This window comes from Tachysurus vachellii, chromosome 1 (genome assembly GCF_030014155.1).
Source record: "Tachysurus vachellii isolate PV-2020 chromosome 1, HZAU_Pvac_v1, whole genome shotgun sequence".
In the NCBI taxonomy this organism is placed as follows: Eukaryota; Metazoa; Chordata; class Actinopteri; order Siluriformes; family Bagridae; genus Tachysurus; species Tachysurus vachellii.
In genome coordinates, this window is record NC_083460.1 from 35,688,431 (window position 1) to 35,710,603 (window position 22,173).

The 22,173-nt window shown below is 36.9% G+C and overlaps 2 protein-coding genes across 3 annotated transcripts; one reads left to right on the top strand and one right to left on the bottom strand.

Moving 5' to 3' along the window:
* Positions 1-646: 646 nt before the first annotated feature.
* ero1b (endoplasmic reticulum oxidoreductase 1 beta) lies at positions 647-13,521 on the top strand. 2 transcript variants are annotated; one of them, XM_060884787.1, is made up of 16 exons: positions 647-1,052; positions 3,059-3,178; positions 3,725-3,808; positions 3,977-4,018; positions 5,335-5,417; positions 5,540-5,613; positions 5,734-5,854; positions 6,345-6,391; positions 6,527-6,538; positions 6,698-6,724; positions 7,983-8,075; positions 8,341-8,587; positions 9,090-9,159; positions 9,583-9,669; positions 9,960-10,093; positions 10,452-13,521. In XM_060884787.1, exons 1-16 carry the CDS (start codon positions 861-863, stop codon positions 10,543-10,545), a joined length of 1,527 nt encoding a protein of 508 aa, XP_060740770.1. In that variant the 5' UTR covers positions 647-860; the 3' UTR covers positions 10,546-13,521. The 2 variants fall into 2 exon arrangements, with proteins under 2 accessions (XP_060740770.1, XP_060740779.1); XM_060884796.1 differs by lacking the exon at positions 647-1,052 and adding an exon at positions 2,204-2,344.
* A 673-nt stretch (positions 13,522-14,194) lies between these two features.
* gpr137bb (G protein-coupled receptor 137Bb) lies at positions 14,195-20,711 on the bottom strand. The gene is made up of 7 exons (XM_060884809.1): positions 19,072-20,711; positions 17,908-17,957; positions 17,408-17,630; positions 16,978-17,127; positions 16,688-16,816; positions 15,969-16,090; positions 14,195-15,081 (listed from the first exon to the last, which is right to left on the bottom strand). Exons 1-7 carry the CDS (start codon positions 19,471-19,473, stop codon positions 14,982-14,984), a joined length of 1,176 nt encoding a protein of 391 aa, XP_060740792.1. The 5' UTR covers positions 19,474-20,711; the 3' UTR covers positions 14,195-14,981.
* Between the last annotated feature and the right edge of the window lie 1,462 nt (positions 20,712-22,173).

Sequence of the window (22,173 nt, forward strand, 5' to 3'; positions counted from 1 at the left end):
GCTTAGTGGTTAGCACGTTCGCCTCACACCTCCAGGGTCGGGGTTCGATTCCCGCCTCCACCTTGTGTGTGTGGAGTTTGCATGTTCTCCCCGTGCCTCGGGGGTTTCCTCCGGGTACTCCGGTTTCCTCCCCCGGTCCAAAGACATGCATGGTAGGTTGATTGGCATCTCTGGAAAATTGTCCCTAGTGTGTGATTGTGTGAGTGAATGAGAGTGTGTGTGTGCCCTGCGATGGGTTGGCACTCCGTCCAGGGTGTATCCTGCCTTGATGCCCGATGACGCCTGAGATAGGCACAGGCTCCCCGTGACCCGAGGTAGTTCGGATAAGCGGTAGAAGATGAATGAATGAATGAATGAATAAAAATCTTCCCAACAATCTAAAGTTCTCATTCATTTATAGACTCTAAAAAACATCCAGATCATTTTCAGCCTAAAATATACTAAATGATATTTTATTATTTTTGTACTTCTTGTTAGACTTATTTCTCAGAACTGGAAATAAAACTAAAATGATTTGTGCTCTAAAAAAGGCCAAATATATATTAATATACTGCTTTGATGTCATCCATACTATAGTGGATCTCAATCCAGTCCATGTAACGCGTTTGGATTGAACCTTCTCGCTTTCCGTAGTCAGGAGTGTGTAGCATTGCGGAAACAGTCGTTTATTTCCGTGAGATTTTGAGTTTTTTTTTTTTAGATTTTTACATTCGATAAATTCTGCAGTGATATCTGGGGTCGAAGAGGTGAAAGTATTGTGATTACATTGTTGGTTGCTGATGCTAATTAGCTAGTTTGCTAGCTAGTTTAGCAACCTTTTGCTAAGTGTAGGGCTGTGATAATAAGACTTGGCGTTAGCGATGGTAAAACGCGCACTGTGGACTTGTGGAACTATATTTTTCCTGTGTTTCCTGTTTGGAGACTTTGTCTGGGGATGGTTTCACAACAACAACAACAACAACAACAACATTCAGGACAAAACGCACCAATCACAACACAAACTCGTCAGTAAGGTGACACCGGACAGTGCGGACCAAAGCTGTTTTTGTCATGTGAGTACAGGGGTCATGAGCGTACTATTATAAAGTATAGAAAAGTTTTCTTCACTTTTATTAAGGTCATTTTTGGTGGTTTCTGAAGCTCGCGCTGTCACACAGAGTAACATCCTTCTCGCACTTTCCATCGCGTGCTTGACGTAAGCGCTGCGCGAGCGCTCCTTAGAATGGTGCACGTACACACGCTTCAACTTCCTCTTTGAATAAACAACAAATATTTTCATTTTGTTTGCATTTATTTTTTTAACTGGTTTCTTGGGAAATACGGATTTATATAAGGATAATGCACCACATTGTTACGATTTCAGAGTAACATTCTTATGGAATGTCTTATGGAATTGTAGTAATAATAATTGTAGTAGTAATAATAATAGTAATAGTAATAATAATTGTAATAATAATAGTAAAAATAATAATAGTAATAATAATTGTAGTAAAAATAATAGTAATAATGTTGATAATAGTAATAATAATAATTTCATTTTATGCTTATATTTACGTGTCACTGCTCTCCATAATCGGTGCAATTTAACCGGTCACGTATGCTTTTATTTATTTTAATTTTTTTTTTTTTGAAGAAAATAATCATTTTATAAATTATAATTTCACAGAAGAAATGAGGCTGTTAAATCAGCTCAATGCGTGCGATTTGACATAACTGTGTCTCATAGGCTTCATTTTTGTTGTTTATACACTCTAATTACTCCTTATATGTTATTTACAGTGTTTGTTTGTTTTTTTAATAAGACATACATGCTATACAAAAGCACCTGTATATCTGAACCACATTAAGAGTTTTTGTGTAAATGAAGTAGTTTGCAAACAACAAGACAAAACAGCATAAAGTTCACGAACCACGAATCACACAATTACACACACCATCCCAGAGAACACTGTACTGGCGCTTACTGAGCGTGGTGTTGTGTGATTGGCTCAGCAGAGCCACTGCGCGCAAAGGATTCTGGGATTTGTAGTTCTCCAAAACTCACACGCTCACCGCTCTGTGCTGTTATGCACCGAACGTAGAAACTACAGTGGGTGGGCGGGGCATCGTGTGACGTAGTCGTGTTTGTGGGCGTGGTCCAATGTGCACGCGGTGCTTGGTCTTGTTTTAAAGCAGCATGTGGGCGTGATTTGTCCACAGAGATACCAGCCGTTAAACTTCATAGGTTATATGAGAGAGTTTTAACAACGCTGGAATGAGGGACACAAGGTGCATCACGTGGAGGACGAGCTTTCTTGCCTTCAGCCTGTTTGGACTTTTGAAATTCTGCCAGATTACATACAGTGTAAGGTCCTTGGTCTCCTCATGACACATGTAGACATCTGAGTGATTTAGAGTGTGCTGTACAGACAAGGTGTTTTTTTATGGTATGACTATGACAACATTACACTTATATAGTATAGATATATATTTTGTGTATATTATGATTTAGATCTTAATATGTGTACAGTTTGGTACTTTTCTTTTCCCAGATGGCTTTCTGTTTTGAAGACAAAAGTTTGGGTCTCAAGAGAGTATAATATTGTTATTCAGTGTTTCAGAGCACTTTTCTGTGTATCGTGCAGGTTTGGGTCCATTTATAACTCTGAAAGGCTCCAGTATTGATCTTTGTACAAAAGTTTTTCTATTTATGTCTTTATGTAGGTATCATATATTATTTTTGGCGTATCAACCATCTGTTATTTTCTCCTGTGCTCTTGTACGAATAATATGAGATCGTTTAGACCTGTTGCTTTGATTGGTTGAAGGTGTTAATAATTTAAATGCATATCGAATACCAGACCCCTGTCTCACACAAAACTGCTGCCCATTTATAATGCATGGGCTGTTGGAATCAGATGTGAAAAGGGAAAGGAGGTTTAAATGTTTATGGTTATACCTCTATTAAACAGGGCTGGCTGATTCTATCGGTTTAATTACACATAATCGTAATTAAAATGCACTTTTTAACCACATTTCTTCCTCTTTTTTAATAAGAAAGTGTTTCTGTTGTCTGAAGTTGACAGGTGTTTTGGACGACTGCTTCTGCGACGTTGAGAGCATTGATGTCTTCAACAACTTCAAGATTTTTCCTCTCATACGCAAGCTAATCGAAAGAGACTTCTTCCGATACTACAGGGTAAGTCAGGCTGAATAACCAAAAAACTTTTTTTTTTTGTTTTTGTTTATTGCACTCATTGTTGTTATTTAACATAATGGAAGGTTCTGATTTGCCCTCTATCAATGTGCTTCTGTGTTCCTGGAATGAAGGAGATGAAGTAAAACAGAGAAGTCAGATTAAGATCTGTAATGCCAAAATCTTTGTCCTGTATTTTATCGGAATATTGATTTCCTTTTTTCCTTTTTTTTCCAGCATCAAAGTTTTTCAAAATATTAAATAACTCATCTAATTTACCCGCAGCACAGAGAACAGAGAAATTAATTGAAAGGTCTGATAAATGCGTAGTCATATAAATATGTAAGAGGGTAGTGTGCAGTGCAGAAAAAAGCATCTTCTGTGCAGTGCGAGTTTACAGGAAGTGGCTTTGTGGTATCTGATTAGGCTAATCCATATCGAATCTGTCAGTGATTTCCTTCATGATAATGAATTCTGTTTTTTAAGTTCTGTGCATTGTCATGCTATTGGAAATGCTGCAGTTGTTTCCTATGGATTTTCTTTTGACAGGTGAATCTGAAGCGTCCCTGCCCATTTTGGCCTGACGATGGCCACTGCTCTATCAAGGATTGTCATGTGGAGCCCTGCCCAGAGGTTTGGGTTTAACATATTTTCTAGACTATTTGTCTTTTAATTTTACTACATGAGACGTGTTTTAATGAAATTTTCCTGTGGTGGACTTAATATTTTCCTTGTGGTTGACTGTTGTTTTGTTTAGTTTTAGTTTTATTAAAAAAACTTACTGTGTGTTTCTTCATACAGAGCAAAATTCCAGTGGGGATTAAATCAGGAAACTATAATAAGGTGAGAGAAACTCTGCAGGGAATATGCTAATTTTAGTAAACAGAGTATAAACGGGAATGATGATATCATTAAATACATGCATCAGAGACTCAGTCATACTGTTAAGGATTGGTACGACTCCTTAATTTATTCAGTAATTAAGTCTGAAGACTTTCATACGTCTACTTGTTTTTTATATATACCGTGTGTGTGTGTATGTATGTATGTATGTATTTGTTATTGAAATAATTGAGATATATTAGGAAAACCTTTTCTCATTCTTTGTCTATGGTAAATAAAACAGAAGTATTATTGTTGTGTATTGTGACGCATTTCTGTCCCACGCTCAGCTGAGACGTTAAGTGTCTTTTGTTTGTTAGAAGCCTGCAGGTTTGTGTAATGGAGCAGAGCCCTAAGGATAGGTGCACTCTTTCTGGCACTTAGTGTCACGTCAGCACACAGCACTCTTTTAGACAGCTCTCACTGTTTGTCCTGCAGTGTGTGTGCCCACAGTGCTGAGACATCTGGTTCTGTGATAACAGTCAAGGTCACTTATATTGAGTTCAATGTATTTAGACCAATCTGTGAATTCTGAGAACTGACCGTTGTTGTTTTGTAACAACTAGTTTGAGGTCGTGAATTGTCCATTTAGTGCATTTCACTTTGTTAACAAAGCAGTTTTACAAGAAAACATGAAAAAGTTTCCTAATGAACATCCCAGAGACAAAGGAAAAACTCCCTGAGCTCTGAAAAAAAACTCTGAATGCTAAGAGGAACTAAAGTCTGTACTGTAAAGACAAAGAAGATGTTATTAATAAGAAGAAGTGTTATTAAAGGAAGTTCAGTATGATAGTTTGATTTCTGAGTTGAGCACAAGACCATTTTATGATTCCAGTAACAGTTGTTGCATATAGATCTTTAGTCTGACATTTACAGATACATAAATATAGTAACGTGACTGAGAACATACATTAAACTAGCAGAAATACATACACACTGCCAATTAGTACACACATTATTCAACTTGGAACTTGCTGCTTAATTAAACAGAAAACACCCAGCATACACTTGCGTTCTCGTTACTAGGAGACAGCAACACATATACAGAGGATTCTCTGCAGCTTGGTTCAAGACTTGCACTCGAACATTCAGCCCAGTCTTATCAAACACGTTAACAGTCCATTCAAATTTGGCTCGTGGAACAGCATCTCTTACCAATGTCACTCATACCCATACTATGTTGTTTCATGTGCCACCGATTGACAGTAATTGCTTCTAAAAAGCAAGCCTAAGCTTGTTATTTATTAATTAATAAATTAAGTATGTTCTTCTGGCAGTATTCTCCCGCTGCAAATGCCATCAGAGACATTAAGGAATGTGAACAGGCCCATGAGCTGGGTGCCATTAACAGCACACTGAGGTATGTAGTTAACACACACGCATACACACACCAGACCGTGACCGTGCATTGCTAGAAATTGTGTACAAAACTGTATAGAAAATCTTTGGGTTCTTTACAATTGTCTAATTTGGTGTCCATAGTAATCAAAGTAAAGAGGCATTTGAGGACTGGGCTCATCATGATGATGCCCAGGACCACTTCTGTGGCCTGGATGGTAGGTTTCACATTTTCTTTACTACAAACCTCTTCAAACTTATTGCATTCCGTATTGAGTAAATTTCCCCCATCTGGTTTTTGTGTGCTTCACGCCTACTTGTATTCCTGGTCTTTGCAGACGAGACGTCACCTGAAGCAGAGTATGTGGATCTTGCGTTAAATCCTGAACGCTACACTGGATATAAAGGCCCCTCTGCATGGAGAGTGTGGAACAGCATCTACGAGGAGAACTGCTTCAAGTGAGAGATTTGGATTATAATGAATTAGAACATTCAAGTCTTCATGGATTCGTAATCCAGACTCATTTCAGAATTAAGTGACCAAATATAAAAAAGTTATTTATCAAGAAACAAAATAATATAAAAGTCATTGTAGTAAGAGGAATCAGTCGTATAAGAAATGTCACTGGGTGTTAAAACTTTTCAAAGATGACATTTCAAAAGGACAATTTCATTAGCAGTTTATGTGAAGGAATCTGAATACAGCATGTCTTATTTTTATTTTCTGTAAAATGTTCTCATATTAAAAAGTAACACTGAGTGATTGTGGTAACTGAAGGTTGTTCTAACATAAAATTAAAATAATTGTAATAGTGGATAATAACCTTAAACATAGTATATATTTAAATATTTACATAATATCAACAACTATCAAAACCGGAAGCCCTGAATGCTCATATTAATTATCATTCTGTTTTATTCACTTCAAAACTCTATTATCTCTTTTTAGGCCACGGTCTGTTTATCGGCCTCTTAACCCCTTGGCTCCAAGTCGTGGTGAGTTTCCGTTCTGCTTCATGCTGATTATTACCTATCAAATCTGAAAGGAAAACAATAGCACAGTTCTTCTGTATAAAGACTAATTAGGATTATGCTTTTTTAATCATTCACTAGTTCTTCTTCTGTTTCTAGGTGATGATGATGGTGAGTATAAATCTATAGTCATTAAGAACTTTAGACTGGGGCTGTGTGTTTTGACCCTGGACTAATATGGTAACAGCTCATTTCCTTAATATGCACTTTTAATCTTGACCTACTTGCTCTGTCAGGGCTTTGACGTGCATTTTGTGTTTGCTCACACAGGTGAAGGCTTTTACAACTGGCTGGAAGGTAACTGGATCTTTCTCATTATCAGCACATTTCCATACACACAGCTCTAGTCAATATGGCAGACAAATACACCACAGTTGAAAACACACACACACACAAACTACTGCACAGACCAGACATTGTGAACCTCCCAGTGTAATGTCCCATTACTATTTACTCAACACCCTTCTAAATGAACGACTCTCTCTAATGGTATTCCCAATGAGGGTATTTTATTTTCTTGTCATAAGTGGCTTCAATTTAGACCTCATTCACAGGGTCGCCCTTTGGTGCACAGGGAAGGGCTGACTAGATTTCTCAAAGGTTTCACCTTATATTAAATTGTAAATACTGCATAGCTGAGACTTTTCTGATGCCTTCAGAGCATCTTCAGACGGAGCAGAGCACAGCAGTTTAGAAAAGTATGAAAAAACTAGCAAAAATACTATATTGACAGGTTGTAGAGACAAATGTTGTATTTATTTTGTTTCATATCTGTTAGATATTTTTGAACGCAAATAAACATTGTAATTTAAACCATATAGTGTTTATCTCTGATCAAATGGTGTTAATTCACAGAGATTTGTATTGCAGACACTCACCATAATCAGAGTCTAATAATAAACAGCTTGCACGAATAAAATGTTATTTAACTAAGATAAACATATTATTGTTGTGGTTATGTTGTGGCCGGAGTTTTCAGTGTCACTTGTTAGTTTTCAGGACAAAACCCTTTTGTCTTTCAAAGTAACATGACGAGTAAGAGAGGAAAAATAAAGAGTAGCAAAGGAACGACAGATTTCTAGCTGTTATAACAAGCGATAATAAGGACTAACTTTTGTCACAGACAAAAATAAATATAACGTTATAAAGTATGATGTGTCATTCGTTAATCAATTATTTTATTGAAATTGAAAAATTTCAGTGGTGTAAGAGAAAACACTACAGGATGTGCTAATATTGAAACATATAAGCTTTAAGTGTCTGGCCTGTTCATATCATGCCTTCACACACACAAGTTGCTTATTTTTCTCTAAAATTAAGCCCCATTATGTTTCATTACTTACTTAACACATTAGCCAAGTGAATCTTTTCTATTTCAAGTCAGAACAGCAAGTTGTTTATATGGAAAAATGTTTGTTGCAAGATAATCATCATAATCATAATTAATAATCACCTTATTATAAGTTATCTGTAAGCTAATTTGAGATTACTGGGTTTGGTTTTATAGTGTTGACTGTGATAATGCTTGTGAAAGATGCATGTGGTTGGTTTGTAGGATTGTGTCTGGAGAAGAGAGTGTTCTACCGGCTCATTTCTGGCCTCCACAGCAGCATTAATATCCACCTGTCTGCTCAGTACCTCCTGGATGGTGAGTGTCAAAGAACATCTGGTAATAACTCTGATGAGGTCTTTATGGTCATAAACTTGTCTTTCAAGACAATGGAAAATATATATTGACTGTAGGGTGCCGAAGCTTTTGCCATTAAAAGATATTAATAGTAATACAATTGCAACCCGTTTATACATTTAGTTTGTTCACATGCAATTAGTGAAAGAATTTTAGTACTTTCAGAAAACTGTATGATCCAGTTTACGGTAAACGTGTGTGTGTGTGTGTGTGTGTGTGCACGCAGAGAGCTGGGGGAAAACGGTTTGGGGCCCTAATGTGCACGAGTTCCGCCAGAGGTTTGACCCTGCCGAGACCAAGGGCGAGGGAACTCGCAGGCTGAAGAACCTTTACTTCCTGTACCTGATCGAGCTCAGAGCTCTGTCCAAAGTGGCACCGTATTTCGAGCGCTCATTCATCAACCTCTACACTGGCAGTGCACAGGAAGACTCTACTACCAAAGAGCTGCTGCTGCAGATCCTCAATGAGACCAAGTGAGAGCCAGATACCTGATTAACAAACCCCTTATACAGGATCCAAAAACTCACTCACATCACTTCCTACATTCTTAAGACTCATGATAAATAAATAAATTACTGAAACATATATTTTAGGGTGACTGACTCAGTAATAAACTGCACAAGTGGCTAAGAACTGTAGTTTGAATAGATTTGTAAGCCACAAGTGCCCAACTAAGTGTAGCTGTCATATTGATTCATATCAATTTCAATGTTGATTTTCCTAAAATTCTACATCCTCATTAAAAATGTTATTTACTACAGAAACCCACTTTTATGGTTGCATTAATGCTGTTGAATGTCGAACGAAATGTTGAACAAAATAGATTAGATCCAGGTATATCAGCAGTCATTCCCTCAGCAGCCTCTCTTCCTCGATGTAGTATAAAATGTGATCTTCAAGAACGCTGTGTTAGTGATTTGCATTCAAATTTGTTGTAACTTCTGTTTTTTTATTTCTTTCTCTGTTTCTCTATAGAGCTTTTCCCATGCACTTTGATGAGAGCTCCATGTTTGCAGGCCACAAAACTGAAGCCAAAAGGTTAAAGGTGAGTAGTTAGGCTTGCAGAACACATGCAGATTGCTCTACAAGTCACGTGAAAAGGGGAACATTATCTCTGAGGCTTATTTTAAATGCCATTTTAATGTATAATGTGTCTGGGTTTTGTTGTTGTTGTTTTTTTTTAATAATGAAAGACTCCCACTTTCCAATCCTGCATATTTGTACACTACGTATTTTCGACATGAAATGTTATCTAGAATATTTAGTTCTAGACAGCTTACTTTAGGTGAATGAGTCAAATGTGAACTGCTTTGGAGAATGTTTTTAGCACTGCTTTGGTTATTTTTATAAATTACGATAGTTCACTTTTGTTTAGATTATGAAACATTTCCGGTGACTGAATGTCAGTTTACAGTGTTGTATTTTGCATATGCATAAGGATGATGATGTTGGGTCTCTTTTTCACCAGGAAGAGTTCAGACTTCATTTTAAGAACATTTCCCGTATAATGGACTGTGTGGGCTGCAGTAAATGTCGACTGTGGGGGAAGTTACAGGTACGTGTATGAGTGTTGTGCTCATTCTGGAAAGTCTATATTTTTGTTCAGATTTATTCATCATTTCTGCCTAGCTCAGAAATGGATATTTCTATATGTTAGATATAACCTTTATTATATTATAAACAGATATTTCAAAGATTTACACCTTTGGATTACATTATATTGTCTTTAAGTATTTATTAAGGACTATACAAACATTTGCGATTTATGGAAATGAATTCCGTAATCTTTTTTGCAAACCCACTGAACACACCCTAAAGTCACACATGGTCTTTATCTCCTTTCAGACCCAAGGACTTGGAACCGCCCTCAGGATCCTCTTCTCTGAGAAAGAGATCAAGAATCTTCCAGAAAACAGTCCCTCTGTAGGCTTCCAGCTCACACGCCAGGAGATTGTAGCTTTGCTTAATGGCTTTGGGAGGTAAGGATTAAAGATTAAGGGTGTCTCATGAAATGCAAATGCTGTCTCTCTGTCTGTCTGTTTGTCTTACTGTGTTTTTTTTTTTTTAATTAGCACACAGTTTCTTAGGAGAGTTATTTTTTTTTATTATTATTATAAGTCACTGATTTGTCCATCAACACCTTTTGTGATATTTGAACAAAAGTTGCTCAATTTAAAAAAACTCCAGTCAGTAAAAGAAAATGATGATGATGATGGACAATACTGACTAGTGTAAGTTGATGGCTCAGTCCGGCTCTGTCGCAAATACTGTCATAATCCTTGTATATGATCTTGTATTTTGTTTCTGTTCCTCTAACACTCTTCCTCATTACCGTAGACTCTCCACCAGTATAAAAGAGCTGCACAACTTCCGAACGCTTCTAAAGGACAAGAAGTACCAGATGATGTCAGCCCACAGGACACTGCAATAGTTTGCTCTTCCTCAGAAGGAGGCCTTTATCAGGGACTTTAGAACTGAGTGTGGCCAAGAGAAACTCCCCTCTGCTGAGCTCAGCAAATCCCTCTGCTTTATTCTGCTGCCCAGCTAACAGGAAAAAAAATACTTCAGCTCACAGCACAGCAAACTGTCAGCTACTGATGAAAACAGGAATCAAAGGCAGGACCAGAGCTGACATACCACACCTTTCCTAAAAAATGGTTCAGAATTCACAGCCCTTTGAATCTGTAAGGCTTCATAAGAAACTAGTTGTTGTTTTTGTTTTCTGTTTGTTTTCAGGGTTTTGTGTGTGTGTGTGTGTGTGTGTGTGTGTGTGTGTGTGTGTGTGTGTGTGTGTGTGTGTGTGTGTGTGTGTGTGTGTGTGTGTGTGTGTGTGTGTGTGTGTGTGTGTGTGTGTGTGTGTGTGTGTGTGTGTGTGTGTGTGTGTGTGTGTGTGTGAGAGAGAGAGAGAGACAGAGAGACAGAGAGCAGGAATATTGTATGTTTGTGTGTCAGTGAGATCACATATACATAGGAGGTCATTTCAGAGGTCAGACGTATTACTCTATGGAACACTTACTAGTTTCCGAAACATTTTTATGCCTTTAACACCTTAAAGAGGTCACCATAAATTATGAATTGGCTTTCATATTAACATGTAATTCTACCAATAGGACCATAGGATTTATAATGTTCTGTAATAAGGAAATGTAGCATCTTAGAAAACTCTGAGCAACTCATAACAAGCAATATGGATACAGTGTAGGACGTCATTAAATTGTCTGCGGTGACAACTATTTCTAGATGGATTTCTAGAGCGATTGAACTTTAGTATTAATGTTATATCATTAATCCCTTTTTTTGCAAGCCAAAGCTTTTCTTAAAAAAAAAGTGTCTCATTTTTTGTTGCTAGACATTTCCTCTTCAAACTGTCATGTTTATGCCAGATGTATGACTGATTTATTTGGTCGTTTTAACTTTACAAGACTCGTATATGAAGGAGTGTATGTGTGTGTGTGTCTGAGAGTCTGAGAGAATGTCCTTCTTCATTACAATGGGATTTGGACCAAACTCTTTTCCTTCTCATTGGTTCTCTTGTGGTGTTCACTTGAACTGTGTAAGTGGAAGCTGCCATACATTTTCTGTTCCCGTACACACAATACAGTAAACTCAACAACTGTTATCACCCTTCATGAAAATGAATCAAGAGTTAAAGTATGGAATAAAACCAACATACATTTTGATAATCATTTTGGAGTCCTGCATGCTGTTATCATTTTAACACAAAACTTTTTCAAACACAAAACATTTATTGAGAAGAAATTTTTAATATTTGATGAAGCTTCCCTTAGTCTAAGAATGTCTGGGGAGGAAAAATGACGTAATATTGTATAAATCCTAGCAATTCCACAGCCATCCATTATTGGGAGTCCACAAGACCAAAATTGCTCGTTCTCTCTGGATGGTTGGGACGTTGTATTCCCTCTCCCCTGTCAATCACAGTAAATTTAGCCAAACGTGGGCATCTGAGAGCTCATGTGTATCAAAGAGGGCAGATGGTGCTTTCCTCTGTGTGTGTTAGACTTCCGTCTCACTGATTTGTAGCTGCTGTGTGATGGAGAAAACTGGTGGGTGGGATTTGACAAAATGGGATTTTAATATCTTTTATTTTATTATCTTTAATTTGTCCTAATTACCTTTTGTTTTTTGTTATTATTATACATAAGAAAAATGTTAACGTTAATTAAAGCAAAGCTAAGAAGTTCCCCAAAATGAGTAAGCACAACCAATAATGTTTGTGTTTTTAGCTTCTGCAGTCAGATTGGCTGCTTTTCATGAAGGGTGATTAAACTACTTGAGGTCACTGTTTACACACAGAGTTGCCAGTTTATTAGGTGCATAACATTACTGACCTGTCAGTCCCTTGTACCCCATCCATCGGTCTAAAGGGAGCACCATCGTACCTCCCAGAGCCATATTATTAGCTTCATGGCCCATCACAGCCAATATAATTAGGAATGTCTAATAAACTGGCAGCTTATTCATGTGTATATATAATATATATATATATATATATATATATATATATATATATATATATATATATATAAAATACTTGAGATGATTCTGCATAGCACACTGGTCTATGAGATAAGAATGGACTACCTGTAATCTTGAAGAGATGACTAAGAGCAGCTATGTGTGTGTGTGTGTGTGCTTGTGTGTGTAAAGTGCATGATTTATAGTGCATCACCACATCCTGCGCGTTCTACTTGTCTGTTTTAACAGCAGCCAACATACAGGAAATCTCTCTATTAAACAAATTGTGTCTTTAGAGTTTGTAACATTATGTTCCTACAGTTTATCTATTCTTTCACAATCCAAAGCATCAGTGATTAAAGGAGACTAAAATCCACTCAGAAGTTCATCAATCCTAAAACTGACTTATTTTCTGTTACATTGATTTCTGCCGTCTTTACTTTAAATGAGCAATATCAGTGATTTTTAACTGAAATGTTCAAGATAGGATTATAAAGATCAGTTCAGGAAAAGGCTTTTGCAGTACCGCGGATCAGAATAAATTAGCTTTAGTCAGGTTTATTGGCCAAGTGTGTTGACACACAAGGAATTTGGTTCAGCTGTTTGTGACTCAAAAGTACAGACATAAAAACATTATTACATTGACCTGACCGCATCTGAGGTCATTCTGAGACGAGTCTGCAGGTAACAGATCACAAAGACACTCCTTTAAAATGATTATCTGCTGTGTGATCTGATGATAATGCTTTTTGTTTTTGTTTTGTTTGTTTGTTTGTTTCATTTGCCCTCATTTTGCACCATATGTAAAATAAGGATTTTTTTTCCAGCTCTATTCAGTGTCTGTCTGCATAATAATGGCTCATTTTGTTTATTTGTGGATTTGTCAATTCTATTTATTTAAAAGGAGGAATAAATCTGTCAGTCATCGGAACCTCTGTGTTTTTTCACCGATTGCATGCAAAGGATAAAATGATCTCAAAAAGCTTCGATATAAGACGTGAAACTGTCTGAAACGAATTATGTTATAAATGTAAAACCTACCATGGGCTCTGGAATGCGGGTAATGAGTTCTCAATCATACTCTCAATCATTTAAATTTGAGTCCTAGAAAACATACAAATAAATGTCAAAATGGATCAAATGTCAAAATATTACTGATATCCCAGAAAAGTGAAAAAGAAATACATTGAAGGAGCTGGAATTGCAGATTTTGGGGGTATTTACTCATCTGGCCTTGCATACATGTTTGTATATCATCAAACCAATTCAAATTTGAATTAAGACTATATTTAAGTAAGGAAAAAAGCATGACTGATTATTTTCCAAGAACAGCACTTCTTGATTTGTTTTGCTCCTTCTATACCACAATATTTTGCCTATCATTAATATAATCCTTATAATCAATGCATCAACATAATCCATACAGACTATACTGAAAATTATATATTGTGTACAGAAAAAAACACAATCTGACCAATCAGAATCAAGTATGCAATGCTGCCTTATAAATTGTCATAGAATTTATTCCGGTGTTCGCATTAAAAATATTCTATTAGGGTAATAAGTTAAAAATTAAAAGCAAACACACACACACTAATTTCTGTTTCAAACATCAAAATATTTCTTTATTGGTGAACCTTTACAATCTTGTGCTAAACAAAATACTTTTAACCAACAAACCTATCGAAAGCTTATTTTCACAAAGAGCATGAATAAAAGGCATGAAATACTGCAGAAGAAATAAAGACGTTTATTCCTTAAACAGGAATAAATGCTGGAACAGGACCAGTATTTCTTGTCTTTTTGTCTGTCAACACAAATATAGCAAATTACATACTCATGCTGTAAATAATAGCTTATTTTACGGTTGTTATTTTCAGTCATGTTTATGAGAATGATTAAACCTTATGTTATGTGAAGCTACTAGTGTTCAGCAGAGTTAAAGGTACTCCAATTAAGATTTTTTTTAAAAGGTTTTGTTTTATTCCATAGGATATTTAAAACTGCACTGTGTGTGTGAGCAAGAAAGATTATGGTGTATACAGATTACTACTAGGTTTAGTTACAAGTGTGTACTACAGTAACAACTACAACTGACATTTGTGACGTTTGTGGCCTTTTGACTGAAGAAGTGACAAGCCAAAATCTTGATTAGTGTACCTTTTTACATTAGTTACATCGTGAGAGGACACAATGCAGTCGGACATGGTTACCACAGTAACCCCTGCATCACTTCCCTGTGATCACCATGGTAACTCATGCCTTCTTTAGAGCTCACTTTGCGCAAGCCTCTTTCTGGCTGGCGTGCGAGTCGGAAGTGTTAGTCAGCTGTAAAGACCATATATGTAGATGTACATGTTAAAAGTGCAGTGCGTCAAAGGTGCTGTTCACTTAATGGTTTAGGCCTGGTGACGATCGCTGATTTTCTCCACCCAGATTTATAAGGAAGCTGCTGCTTCGGCTGCCCCAGTCATAGCAGTCTGAGGACAAACTGACAAACAGAAGCTTTTCTTTAATAAATAAATAAAACAATATCCATGCTATTATTCCACTCACGCCACAGAAAATAACAATAATTTATTTACAGTATGTAGACACCTGACCATAGCACACGTACGTGTTATTTCATCTTCTCATTCTACACACAGTCTGTTGTAATAAGGTCTACACTTCTAAGAAGGTTTTCCACTAGATTTTGGGTTGTGGTTGTGGATATTTGTGTGAGCTCAGGCACTGATGTTGGTGGATGAAGTCTGAGGTACAGACGATGTTCCAGTGGGGTTGAGTCAGAGTCAGGGCTCTTCGCAGCTCTTTAGTTCTTCCACTCCAACCTTGACAAGCCATGTCTTCATGGAGATCACATTGTGAACAAGGGCAAGTTTGGGATTATAGTATACTATACTGCTGTTCTCTTTATACTATACTGCTGTTCACTGTCATCTAATCAGGTGGCAGCAGAAAAATGCATAAAATCACGTAGAAAGATCAAACATCAGAATGGTGGGAAAGTGTAGTCTCTGTGGCTTTAATGGCATGGGTGTTGATGTCAGATGGGCTGCTTTGAGTATTTCAGAATTTCAGATTCTTACTTTACGTTTCGGGGAACATGGGTGTGTGTGATGGACAGGTATTAGAATACAATTGGCCATATGGTGTACTTTAAATCCAGGAATAGTTCTATTTAATGTCATATATCATATTTATAACCCATTAGATTCAAGCATTTAACAGTGTTCAAATAAAACTTTGCAGTAAACAGAATATCTGAGTTTGGGAATGTTTTGTAGTTTTAATTTAATACTATATGACGTCTTTTTCCTGTGGTATGCTGACTGTGAAGTGGGTGTGCTGTGTACTGATTGTTTGGGCTGGTTTTACCTTGTCGAGGAATTCTGAGGATAAGATCCCCAGGCCAGGTCATCATCACTGTCATATCGTCGTGGATTGTCAAAAAAGTAGCGTTTGGTGGAGAAGACATGACTGGGGATGGCAGATGTACTCTAAACAAGGGGTGAAGAGACACAAAGGTAATGTGAAAATTAGTCCTTCACTATTATGTACAATAATTCATATATTCAGTACAAGCTATGATGACATACTGATAGTCCGCAGGTTTTGAAAACCAGCTGATATGTTTGGTGGCTTAAGTGTTGATTAATTTTTTGTTATAACATCTCTGACATCTACAAGGCAAATCACACATTTGTAGCAATAATATAATTATGTTAGTGTTTCTGTAGTAACAGCTAACTTAAAAACATTATGGTTGTTGCTCCATGTAACCTGAGTATAATAGAAATCAGATTAATTTTCTTAGGTATTCTGTATTTTATCCTACTAACTTTAGGAGAACTGAGGGAACGATTGTAATGTACGCATAAACACTTCAGGACATTGGGGGAAAAAAACAGAATGGTTTGAAGTGAGTGTGTGGTGATTTAGGCATTTACACAATGCTACCGCTGCTAATAACATTCCCTTAATTAATAAAACACCGGACAGGTGAGGGGGAAAACTGGGTGCATATAATTTATAGTCCAACTGACTGCGTTTCTGCATAACTGCTTTTTCTGACACAACCACCCTTTATATCTCACCCTGTCTTGCGCTGGCTTGCGAACCCTGAAGAAGAAGACCACCAGGGAGGTGGGAAGAAGTTCCCAGATGAATAGAATCACCCCGAACACCACATATCCAGCATCACCCAGATTGGACCTCAGGTCTGCCTGCAGGATAGGAGGCAAGACACATGGACAGGTAGTGTTTGTGAGTGTGTTTAGTCTCAAAAAAGAAAAGAATAAATTCTTGTCAGTGTAAGTAGGTAGAAAATCCTTTGTGTGTGCAGAAAGATTTGAGCAGCATCACTTGACACTGAAGTGATACTTACCTGGTCGGACACGTTGTACCAGTCATAATCAAAGGAATTGATGTTTTCGATGTCTGTTAAAGCCAGAACGACAAGATTGTAGCAGGCACGCGAAGTGTACAAGAGAATCACCATAATGCCGATCAGGGTCACCTGACACACAGAAGTCCCCTGTAACCAATAATATTGCAGAAATGAAATAATACATAATAACTAATTACTAATATGCATATATTTCAATTTGTATATGTTATGTATATATGTATATGTTATGGCTTAATATGACACTCTATGTTGTAATGTAATGTATGTAAGGTCTATATGAAAATTTCATATGTATATTTCATTACGTTTTATTACATAATGTATATTTCAGAAAAATGAGATTTAAAATCTGACAATGCCCCTTGTTAGATAAATGTGTTGCTCTGATTTTGCCCTCAATACATACCTTGGACTCTAGGTAGATACTTGCAAGGGACATCTTGGCCACCTTATAGAGACAGACGGAGAGTGAGATGGCACAGAGCACGAAAAGTGAGTCGTTAATGGTCACACGCACCAAGACGATTGTCTTAATTTGCGCATCCGTCATTTTAACCAGCAGGGCACAAGCCAGATTCACCAACAGGAAGAGCAGACTAGCACCTACAAAGACCAGGTATAAAGGGAACCTGAGACAGAGAGACAAAATATTTTAGCATGTTTGTCATAACAACTTCTGGACTTCCTTAACATAATCTACATCAGCTGTAATAAAACATGAACACTGATTTTAGACTTGTGTCATTATTTGTATGCTGTTTATATTATTAGAATAAAAAAGGGTTAAGATTCTATGAGAGAAATGCCTAGAGAAAAAAAAAAAGAGTCTGCTGAAGTGTGTAATTAAGAAGCCTAGAAGTAGTGTGTGAAATTTGAAGAGTAGTGCCATCTTAAGGGGGCACTTACTTATACTTGAGCAGATGAGGAGAATACTTCGACTTGGCCTTAAAGAAAACCTGTGATTAACAAAAAAATCAAATAAAATCAGTAACAAAATGATAATTTATTCATTCACAATTTCATACTTAATTTATTTGGAAATGTGCACATACTACAAATATTACTGTCATGAAGTGAAGCTTATGGTCTATAGTTTAGCAGTTAGTAAGCTGGAGAATTTACAGCTCCACAAACTTGGCCACTGGCCACACCTCCAGCCCGAGTCTTATGCTTGTTTTGGAGTGATACCAAAAATATATGCTGATGAAGAACACGATTCCTTCTTGCAGATGGCTGATATCCAATTTTATATAAAACAGTGTGTCATAAATAATCACAAACCATATAAGCATATTAGTTTGAGGTTTTGTAAAGACAACCTGTAATCAAAGTGACCCTTATTAGCTTATTTGTGCTTCATTTATCTGACAAAATAGTGAAAAATGAATCAAAATATATTAATCGTTCACCTTCCTCTTCAATTACCTTAGCTCAATCAATGAGCAAAACCAATGCAAGTGTATGGTGGTTTAAACCTGTCGTTTGCATGATGTTAAATATTGTAAAGATTTTTTCATTGCTAGTTACATTAGCCTCATTACTCAAAACCAAACCAAAGACTTAAACTTTAGACCTAAAACAGCTTGAATTGTGATAGACACGTAGCCTTGTACCATTAGAAAGGTATTGAAATTACTCGTAACAATTGCAAAAGTCTTTCTCTGAAAATTTTGTTGAGATTTTGCAGATGTTGTAGCTAGTTCTGTACTTTAACATTGTCCAAGTGATGTCATTAACATTTAATGCTGGTTTGCTCTGAAATGTAGGTCACTTATCATGCATTTAGCTTCTGAATGATCTAGAAGATTGTAAAGGAGTCTTTTTTCATCCTTAATTCATTCTATTGTTCTACGTTGTTTAAGATACAAGACATTACTCACCCATGTAATTTCAGCCCTTTAACTGTACCCTCTAAGTAATAAGCTTGTTATTTAAAAAACAAATAATAAGCTGAGCTTTAAAAGGATTAATCTTCCCTCACTGATCCTGCCTCATGGTAATGTTTCAATTTCTGAATGTTCTCCTAGCATCTCTGAAAAAAGGTTAATCTCTCTTTCCTTGTTGTCTCACCTGTGCACAGTAGAGGTTCATCAGACTGAGTGTGAAAAACTGCAGGCACACTGGGAAGCAGTAGAGCAGCCAGAAGGCAAAGGGCCCAAGTGCATTGGCCGTCACACAGTCCCTGAAGTAAAAGGAGAAGAGCAGAGCACGCAGTGCCGCCCACAGCAGGCACAGGAAGAGGAACACCGTCTTGTAGCTGAAACGCTTGTGCCGGTAGCGCAACACCAGCCACAGCTGGGCATAGACAAAGGCGAAGAGCAGTGAGTAGAAAGCTGTGTAGACCACTGTCAAGCCTAGTTTCACATACGGAGGGACAGCTGGGCTTAAGGTTGCCGGGAAAAGGGATGCATTGATTCCTAAAGCTCTGGAACCGTCCTCCCTCCTTTCCTCTGTCGGCTGAGTGTCCTCCATCTTCCTGTGCTCAATTGCTCTCACACCCTTCTGTCTCTCCTGGAAACTAGCTAAGGTCTGTACTCACCACAAAAATGCACAGATCCAGATCTGTTCTTCATGCTGCTGTTACATTCATCTGTTTCTCTGTCCATGTTCATGCACCTGCCTAACACCTAGAATTGTGAGGGAGAAAGGCAGGGAAAGAACAGGCAGAAAGGATGAGGCAGGGAGGAGAAGGAGGAGACATGAAAAGGATAAGCATGGCTTCCTGCAGCCGGGAAAAGAGAGGACCAGGAGCATGTGATCTGGATATGGAGCTCTCATTGGTGGAGCTATTGAGAGAGAGAGAGAGAGAGAGAGAGAGAGAGAGAGAGAGAGAGAGAGAGAGAGAGAGAGAGACACTCCACCAGTCTTGTGTATGTCTGTGTGTGTGCAGCCTCTTATTATTTTCCACATCAAAGGATACAAAGCATCCTATGATTGCATCACACATATTAATGACAGAATAAATCCATCAGATGGCGATATTGCGCTTTTCAGTTGCCCACACTGAGACACTACAGTAATGCTGGGTCATTTATATTTATTTGAGATTACCAAAAACCTACAGATTGATCTAGATAATGCCAGATTATAAATGCCTGATATTTTTGTCCACTCTTTTTGGTAAAATTGCACACACTCTCCCAGATGGGATGGACAGTATGGGTTGGTGAACCCATAATTCTTGCCCAGATTTTCAATTGCATTGAAGTGTGGGCTTTGGCTGGGCCATTCTAACATGTTCATGTTCTTGGTTTGGAACCACTCCAGTATCACTGTTCTGTTATTAGGTGAACTTTTGCTTGCCCCTTTCTCAGGTCTCTTGCAAACTTTAACATGTTTACTTTTAGTATTTTGATGTATTTGGCTCTGACCATCATGCCCTTGAACTTTCCCCACTTTCCCAGATACTGTTAATTGTTATGCTACCACCACCGTGCGTCTATCAGAAACAAATAATCAGTAAATATAGAATTACATTGTGTTATAGTATTACATTTTGTTCTCATTTTCAAACCTTTTCTCATATCCTTTCATTTATTTTTTTCGACTCTGCTATAAAGCCCATATACTTTAAAAAAAATGTTATGGATGTGATACCAGCACTGTGTAGATCTTCTGAACTGAAATACCAGCACTGTGTAGATCTTCTGAACTTAGATACCAGCACTGTGTAGATCTTCTGAACTGAGATACCAGCACTTTGTAGATCTTCTGAACCGAGATACCAGCACTGTGTAGATCTTCTGAACTTAGATACCAGCACTGTGTAGATCTTCTGAACCGAGATACCAGCACTGTGTAGATCAGTGAATAGTTTAGACTGGTGATTAGACTCTCAGTTCTGCATCTGTTTTCCTTCAAAAGTAGAGATATGGATCATTAATTAGCAACAAAGAAAGGAATCCTTTTGCCTGCAGACACCTGACGCCAACTTTTCATCAAACCTCTTTTAAAGAACAAGTGTATTTGATCTCTTTCTCACATCCATGCTGTTTTTTTCTCTCTCTCTGACATTTTCTTACAATTTTCCGTAATGTATTTTTATCACCCCAGGACAATAATTTCTGTCAAATGCTATTAACTATTAACTATTAGTGTCATTTATTTGTGAATGTAAATGAAGTGTTTATTGTGGGTCTCACTTTTGTCAGTTCTGTTAAAAGGCTTGATGCCTGGATGGCGTTTTGCTTTACTTGTAAAAACAAAATTAGGTACTGAGTGAATGAATATAAATAACATGAAATGTGTTATATCAGGGTGTGATGATAAAAACTTCTTAATTATTTTATTACTATATAAATACAGCCCCTACACATCTGTTGCTTTTCCCCCAAATGCATCCTTCATTTGACCACAATAAGATGTGCAATTAAAAATAATAATAATAATAATAATTAAAAAAGTACTGATTTTAAATGATTGTCTATTCTATTCATTAGACCTAGAAATAACTACTCGTTTTTGTGTGCCCAGTAATATTAACCTACTTAAAAACAAACAAAAATAAAACCAGAAACTTACAAATAATAGATAATAATAAAGACTAACCATTAAAACGTGACGAATTAGCTGAGCTTTATGAATGTTTTCAGGTGCATCTTGTTTACATATCACTGCTTCAATTGCGTAAACATTCCTGTCAGTCGTATGTTGTGCTAATGTTAGCATGTTAGCAGTGAGTAAAGCACAATTACACTGATTTGATCTTATCAGAAAAGTATTGATACTATTTACTATTGTGACCATTAATATGTATTATTATTGTTATTATTATATTATTTTTTATTTATTTATTTATTTATTATTGTTAGCATTAGTAATATTGGTAGTTTATTATTATTAGTAGTAGTATTTTATTTGTATTATTATTATTATTATTATTATTATTATTTTCTTATTGTATTTGAACTGTTTTCAATACATAGCATAATAGCCTTATGCTAACTGGACAGATTCAGATTAGACACGCCCATCTTTATTTAGCTTGCTAACCACAAAAAACTTTTTTCTTTGGACTTAATGATTAAAGGTATATTTAAAAAAAAAAAAAAATGCTTAACTCTCCAGATGAAGCAATATATCCGCCTGGTTTTAGTTTCATTACAAATTAGTTTTATTTCCACATTCTCCTCCGACACCGCCCTGAATTCAGCCGCTACAGTTACCCATGGA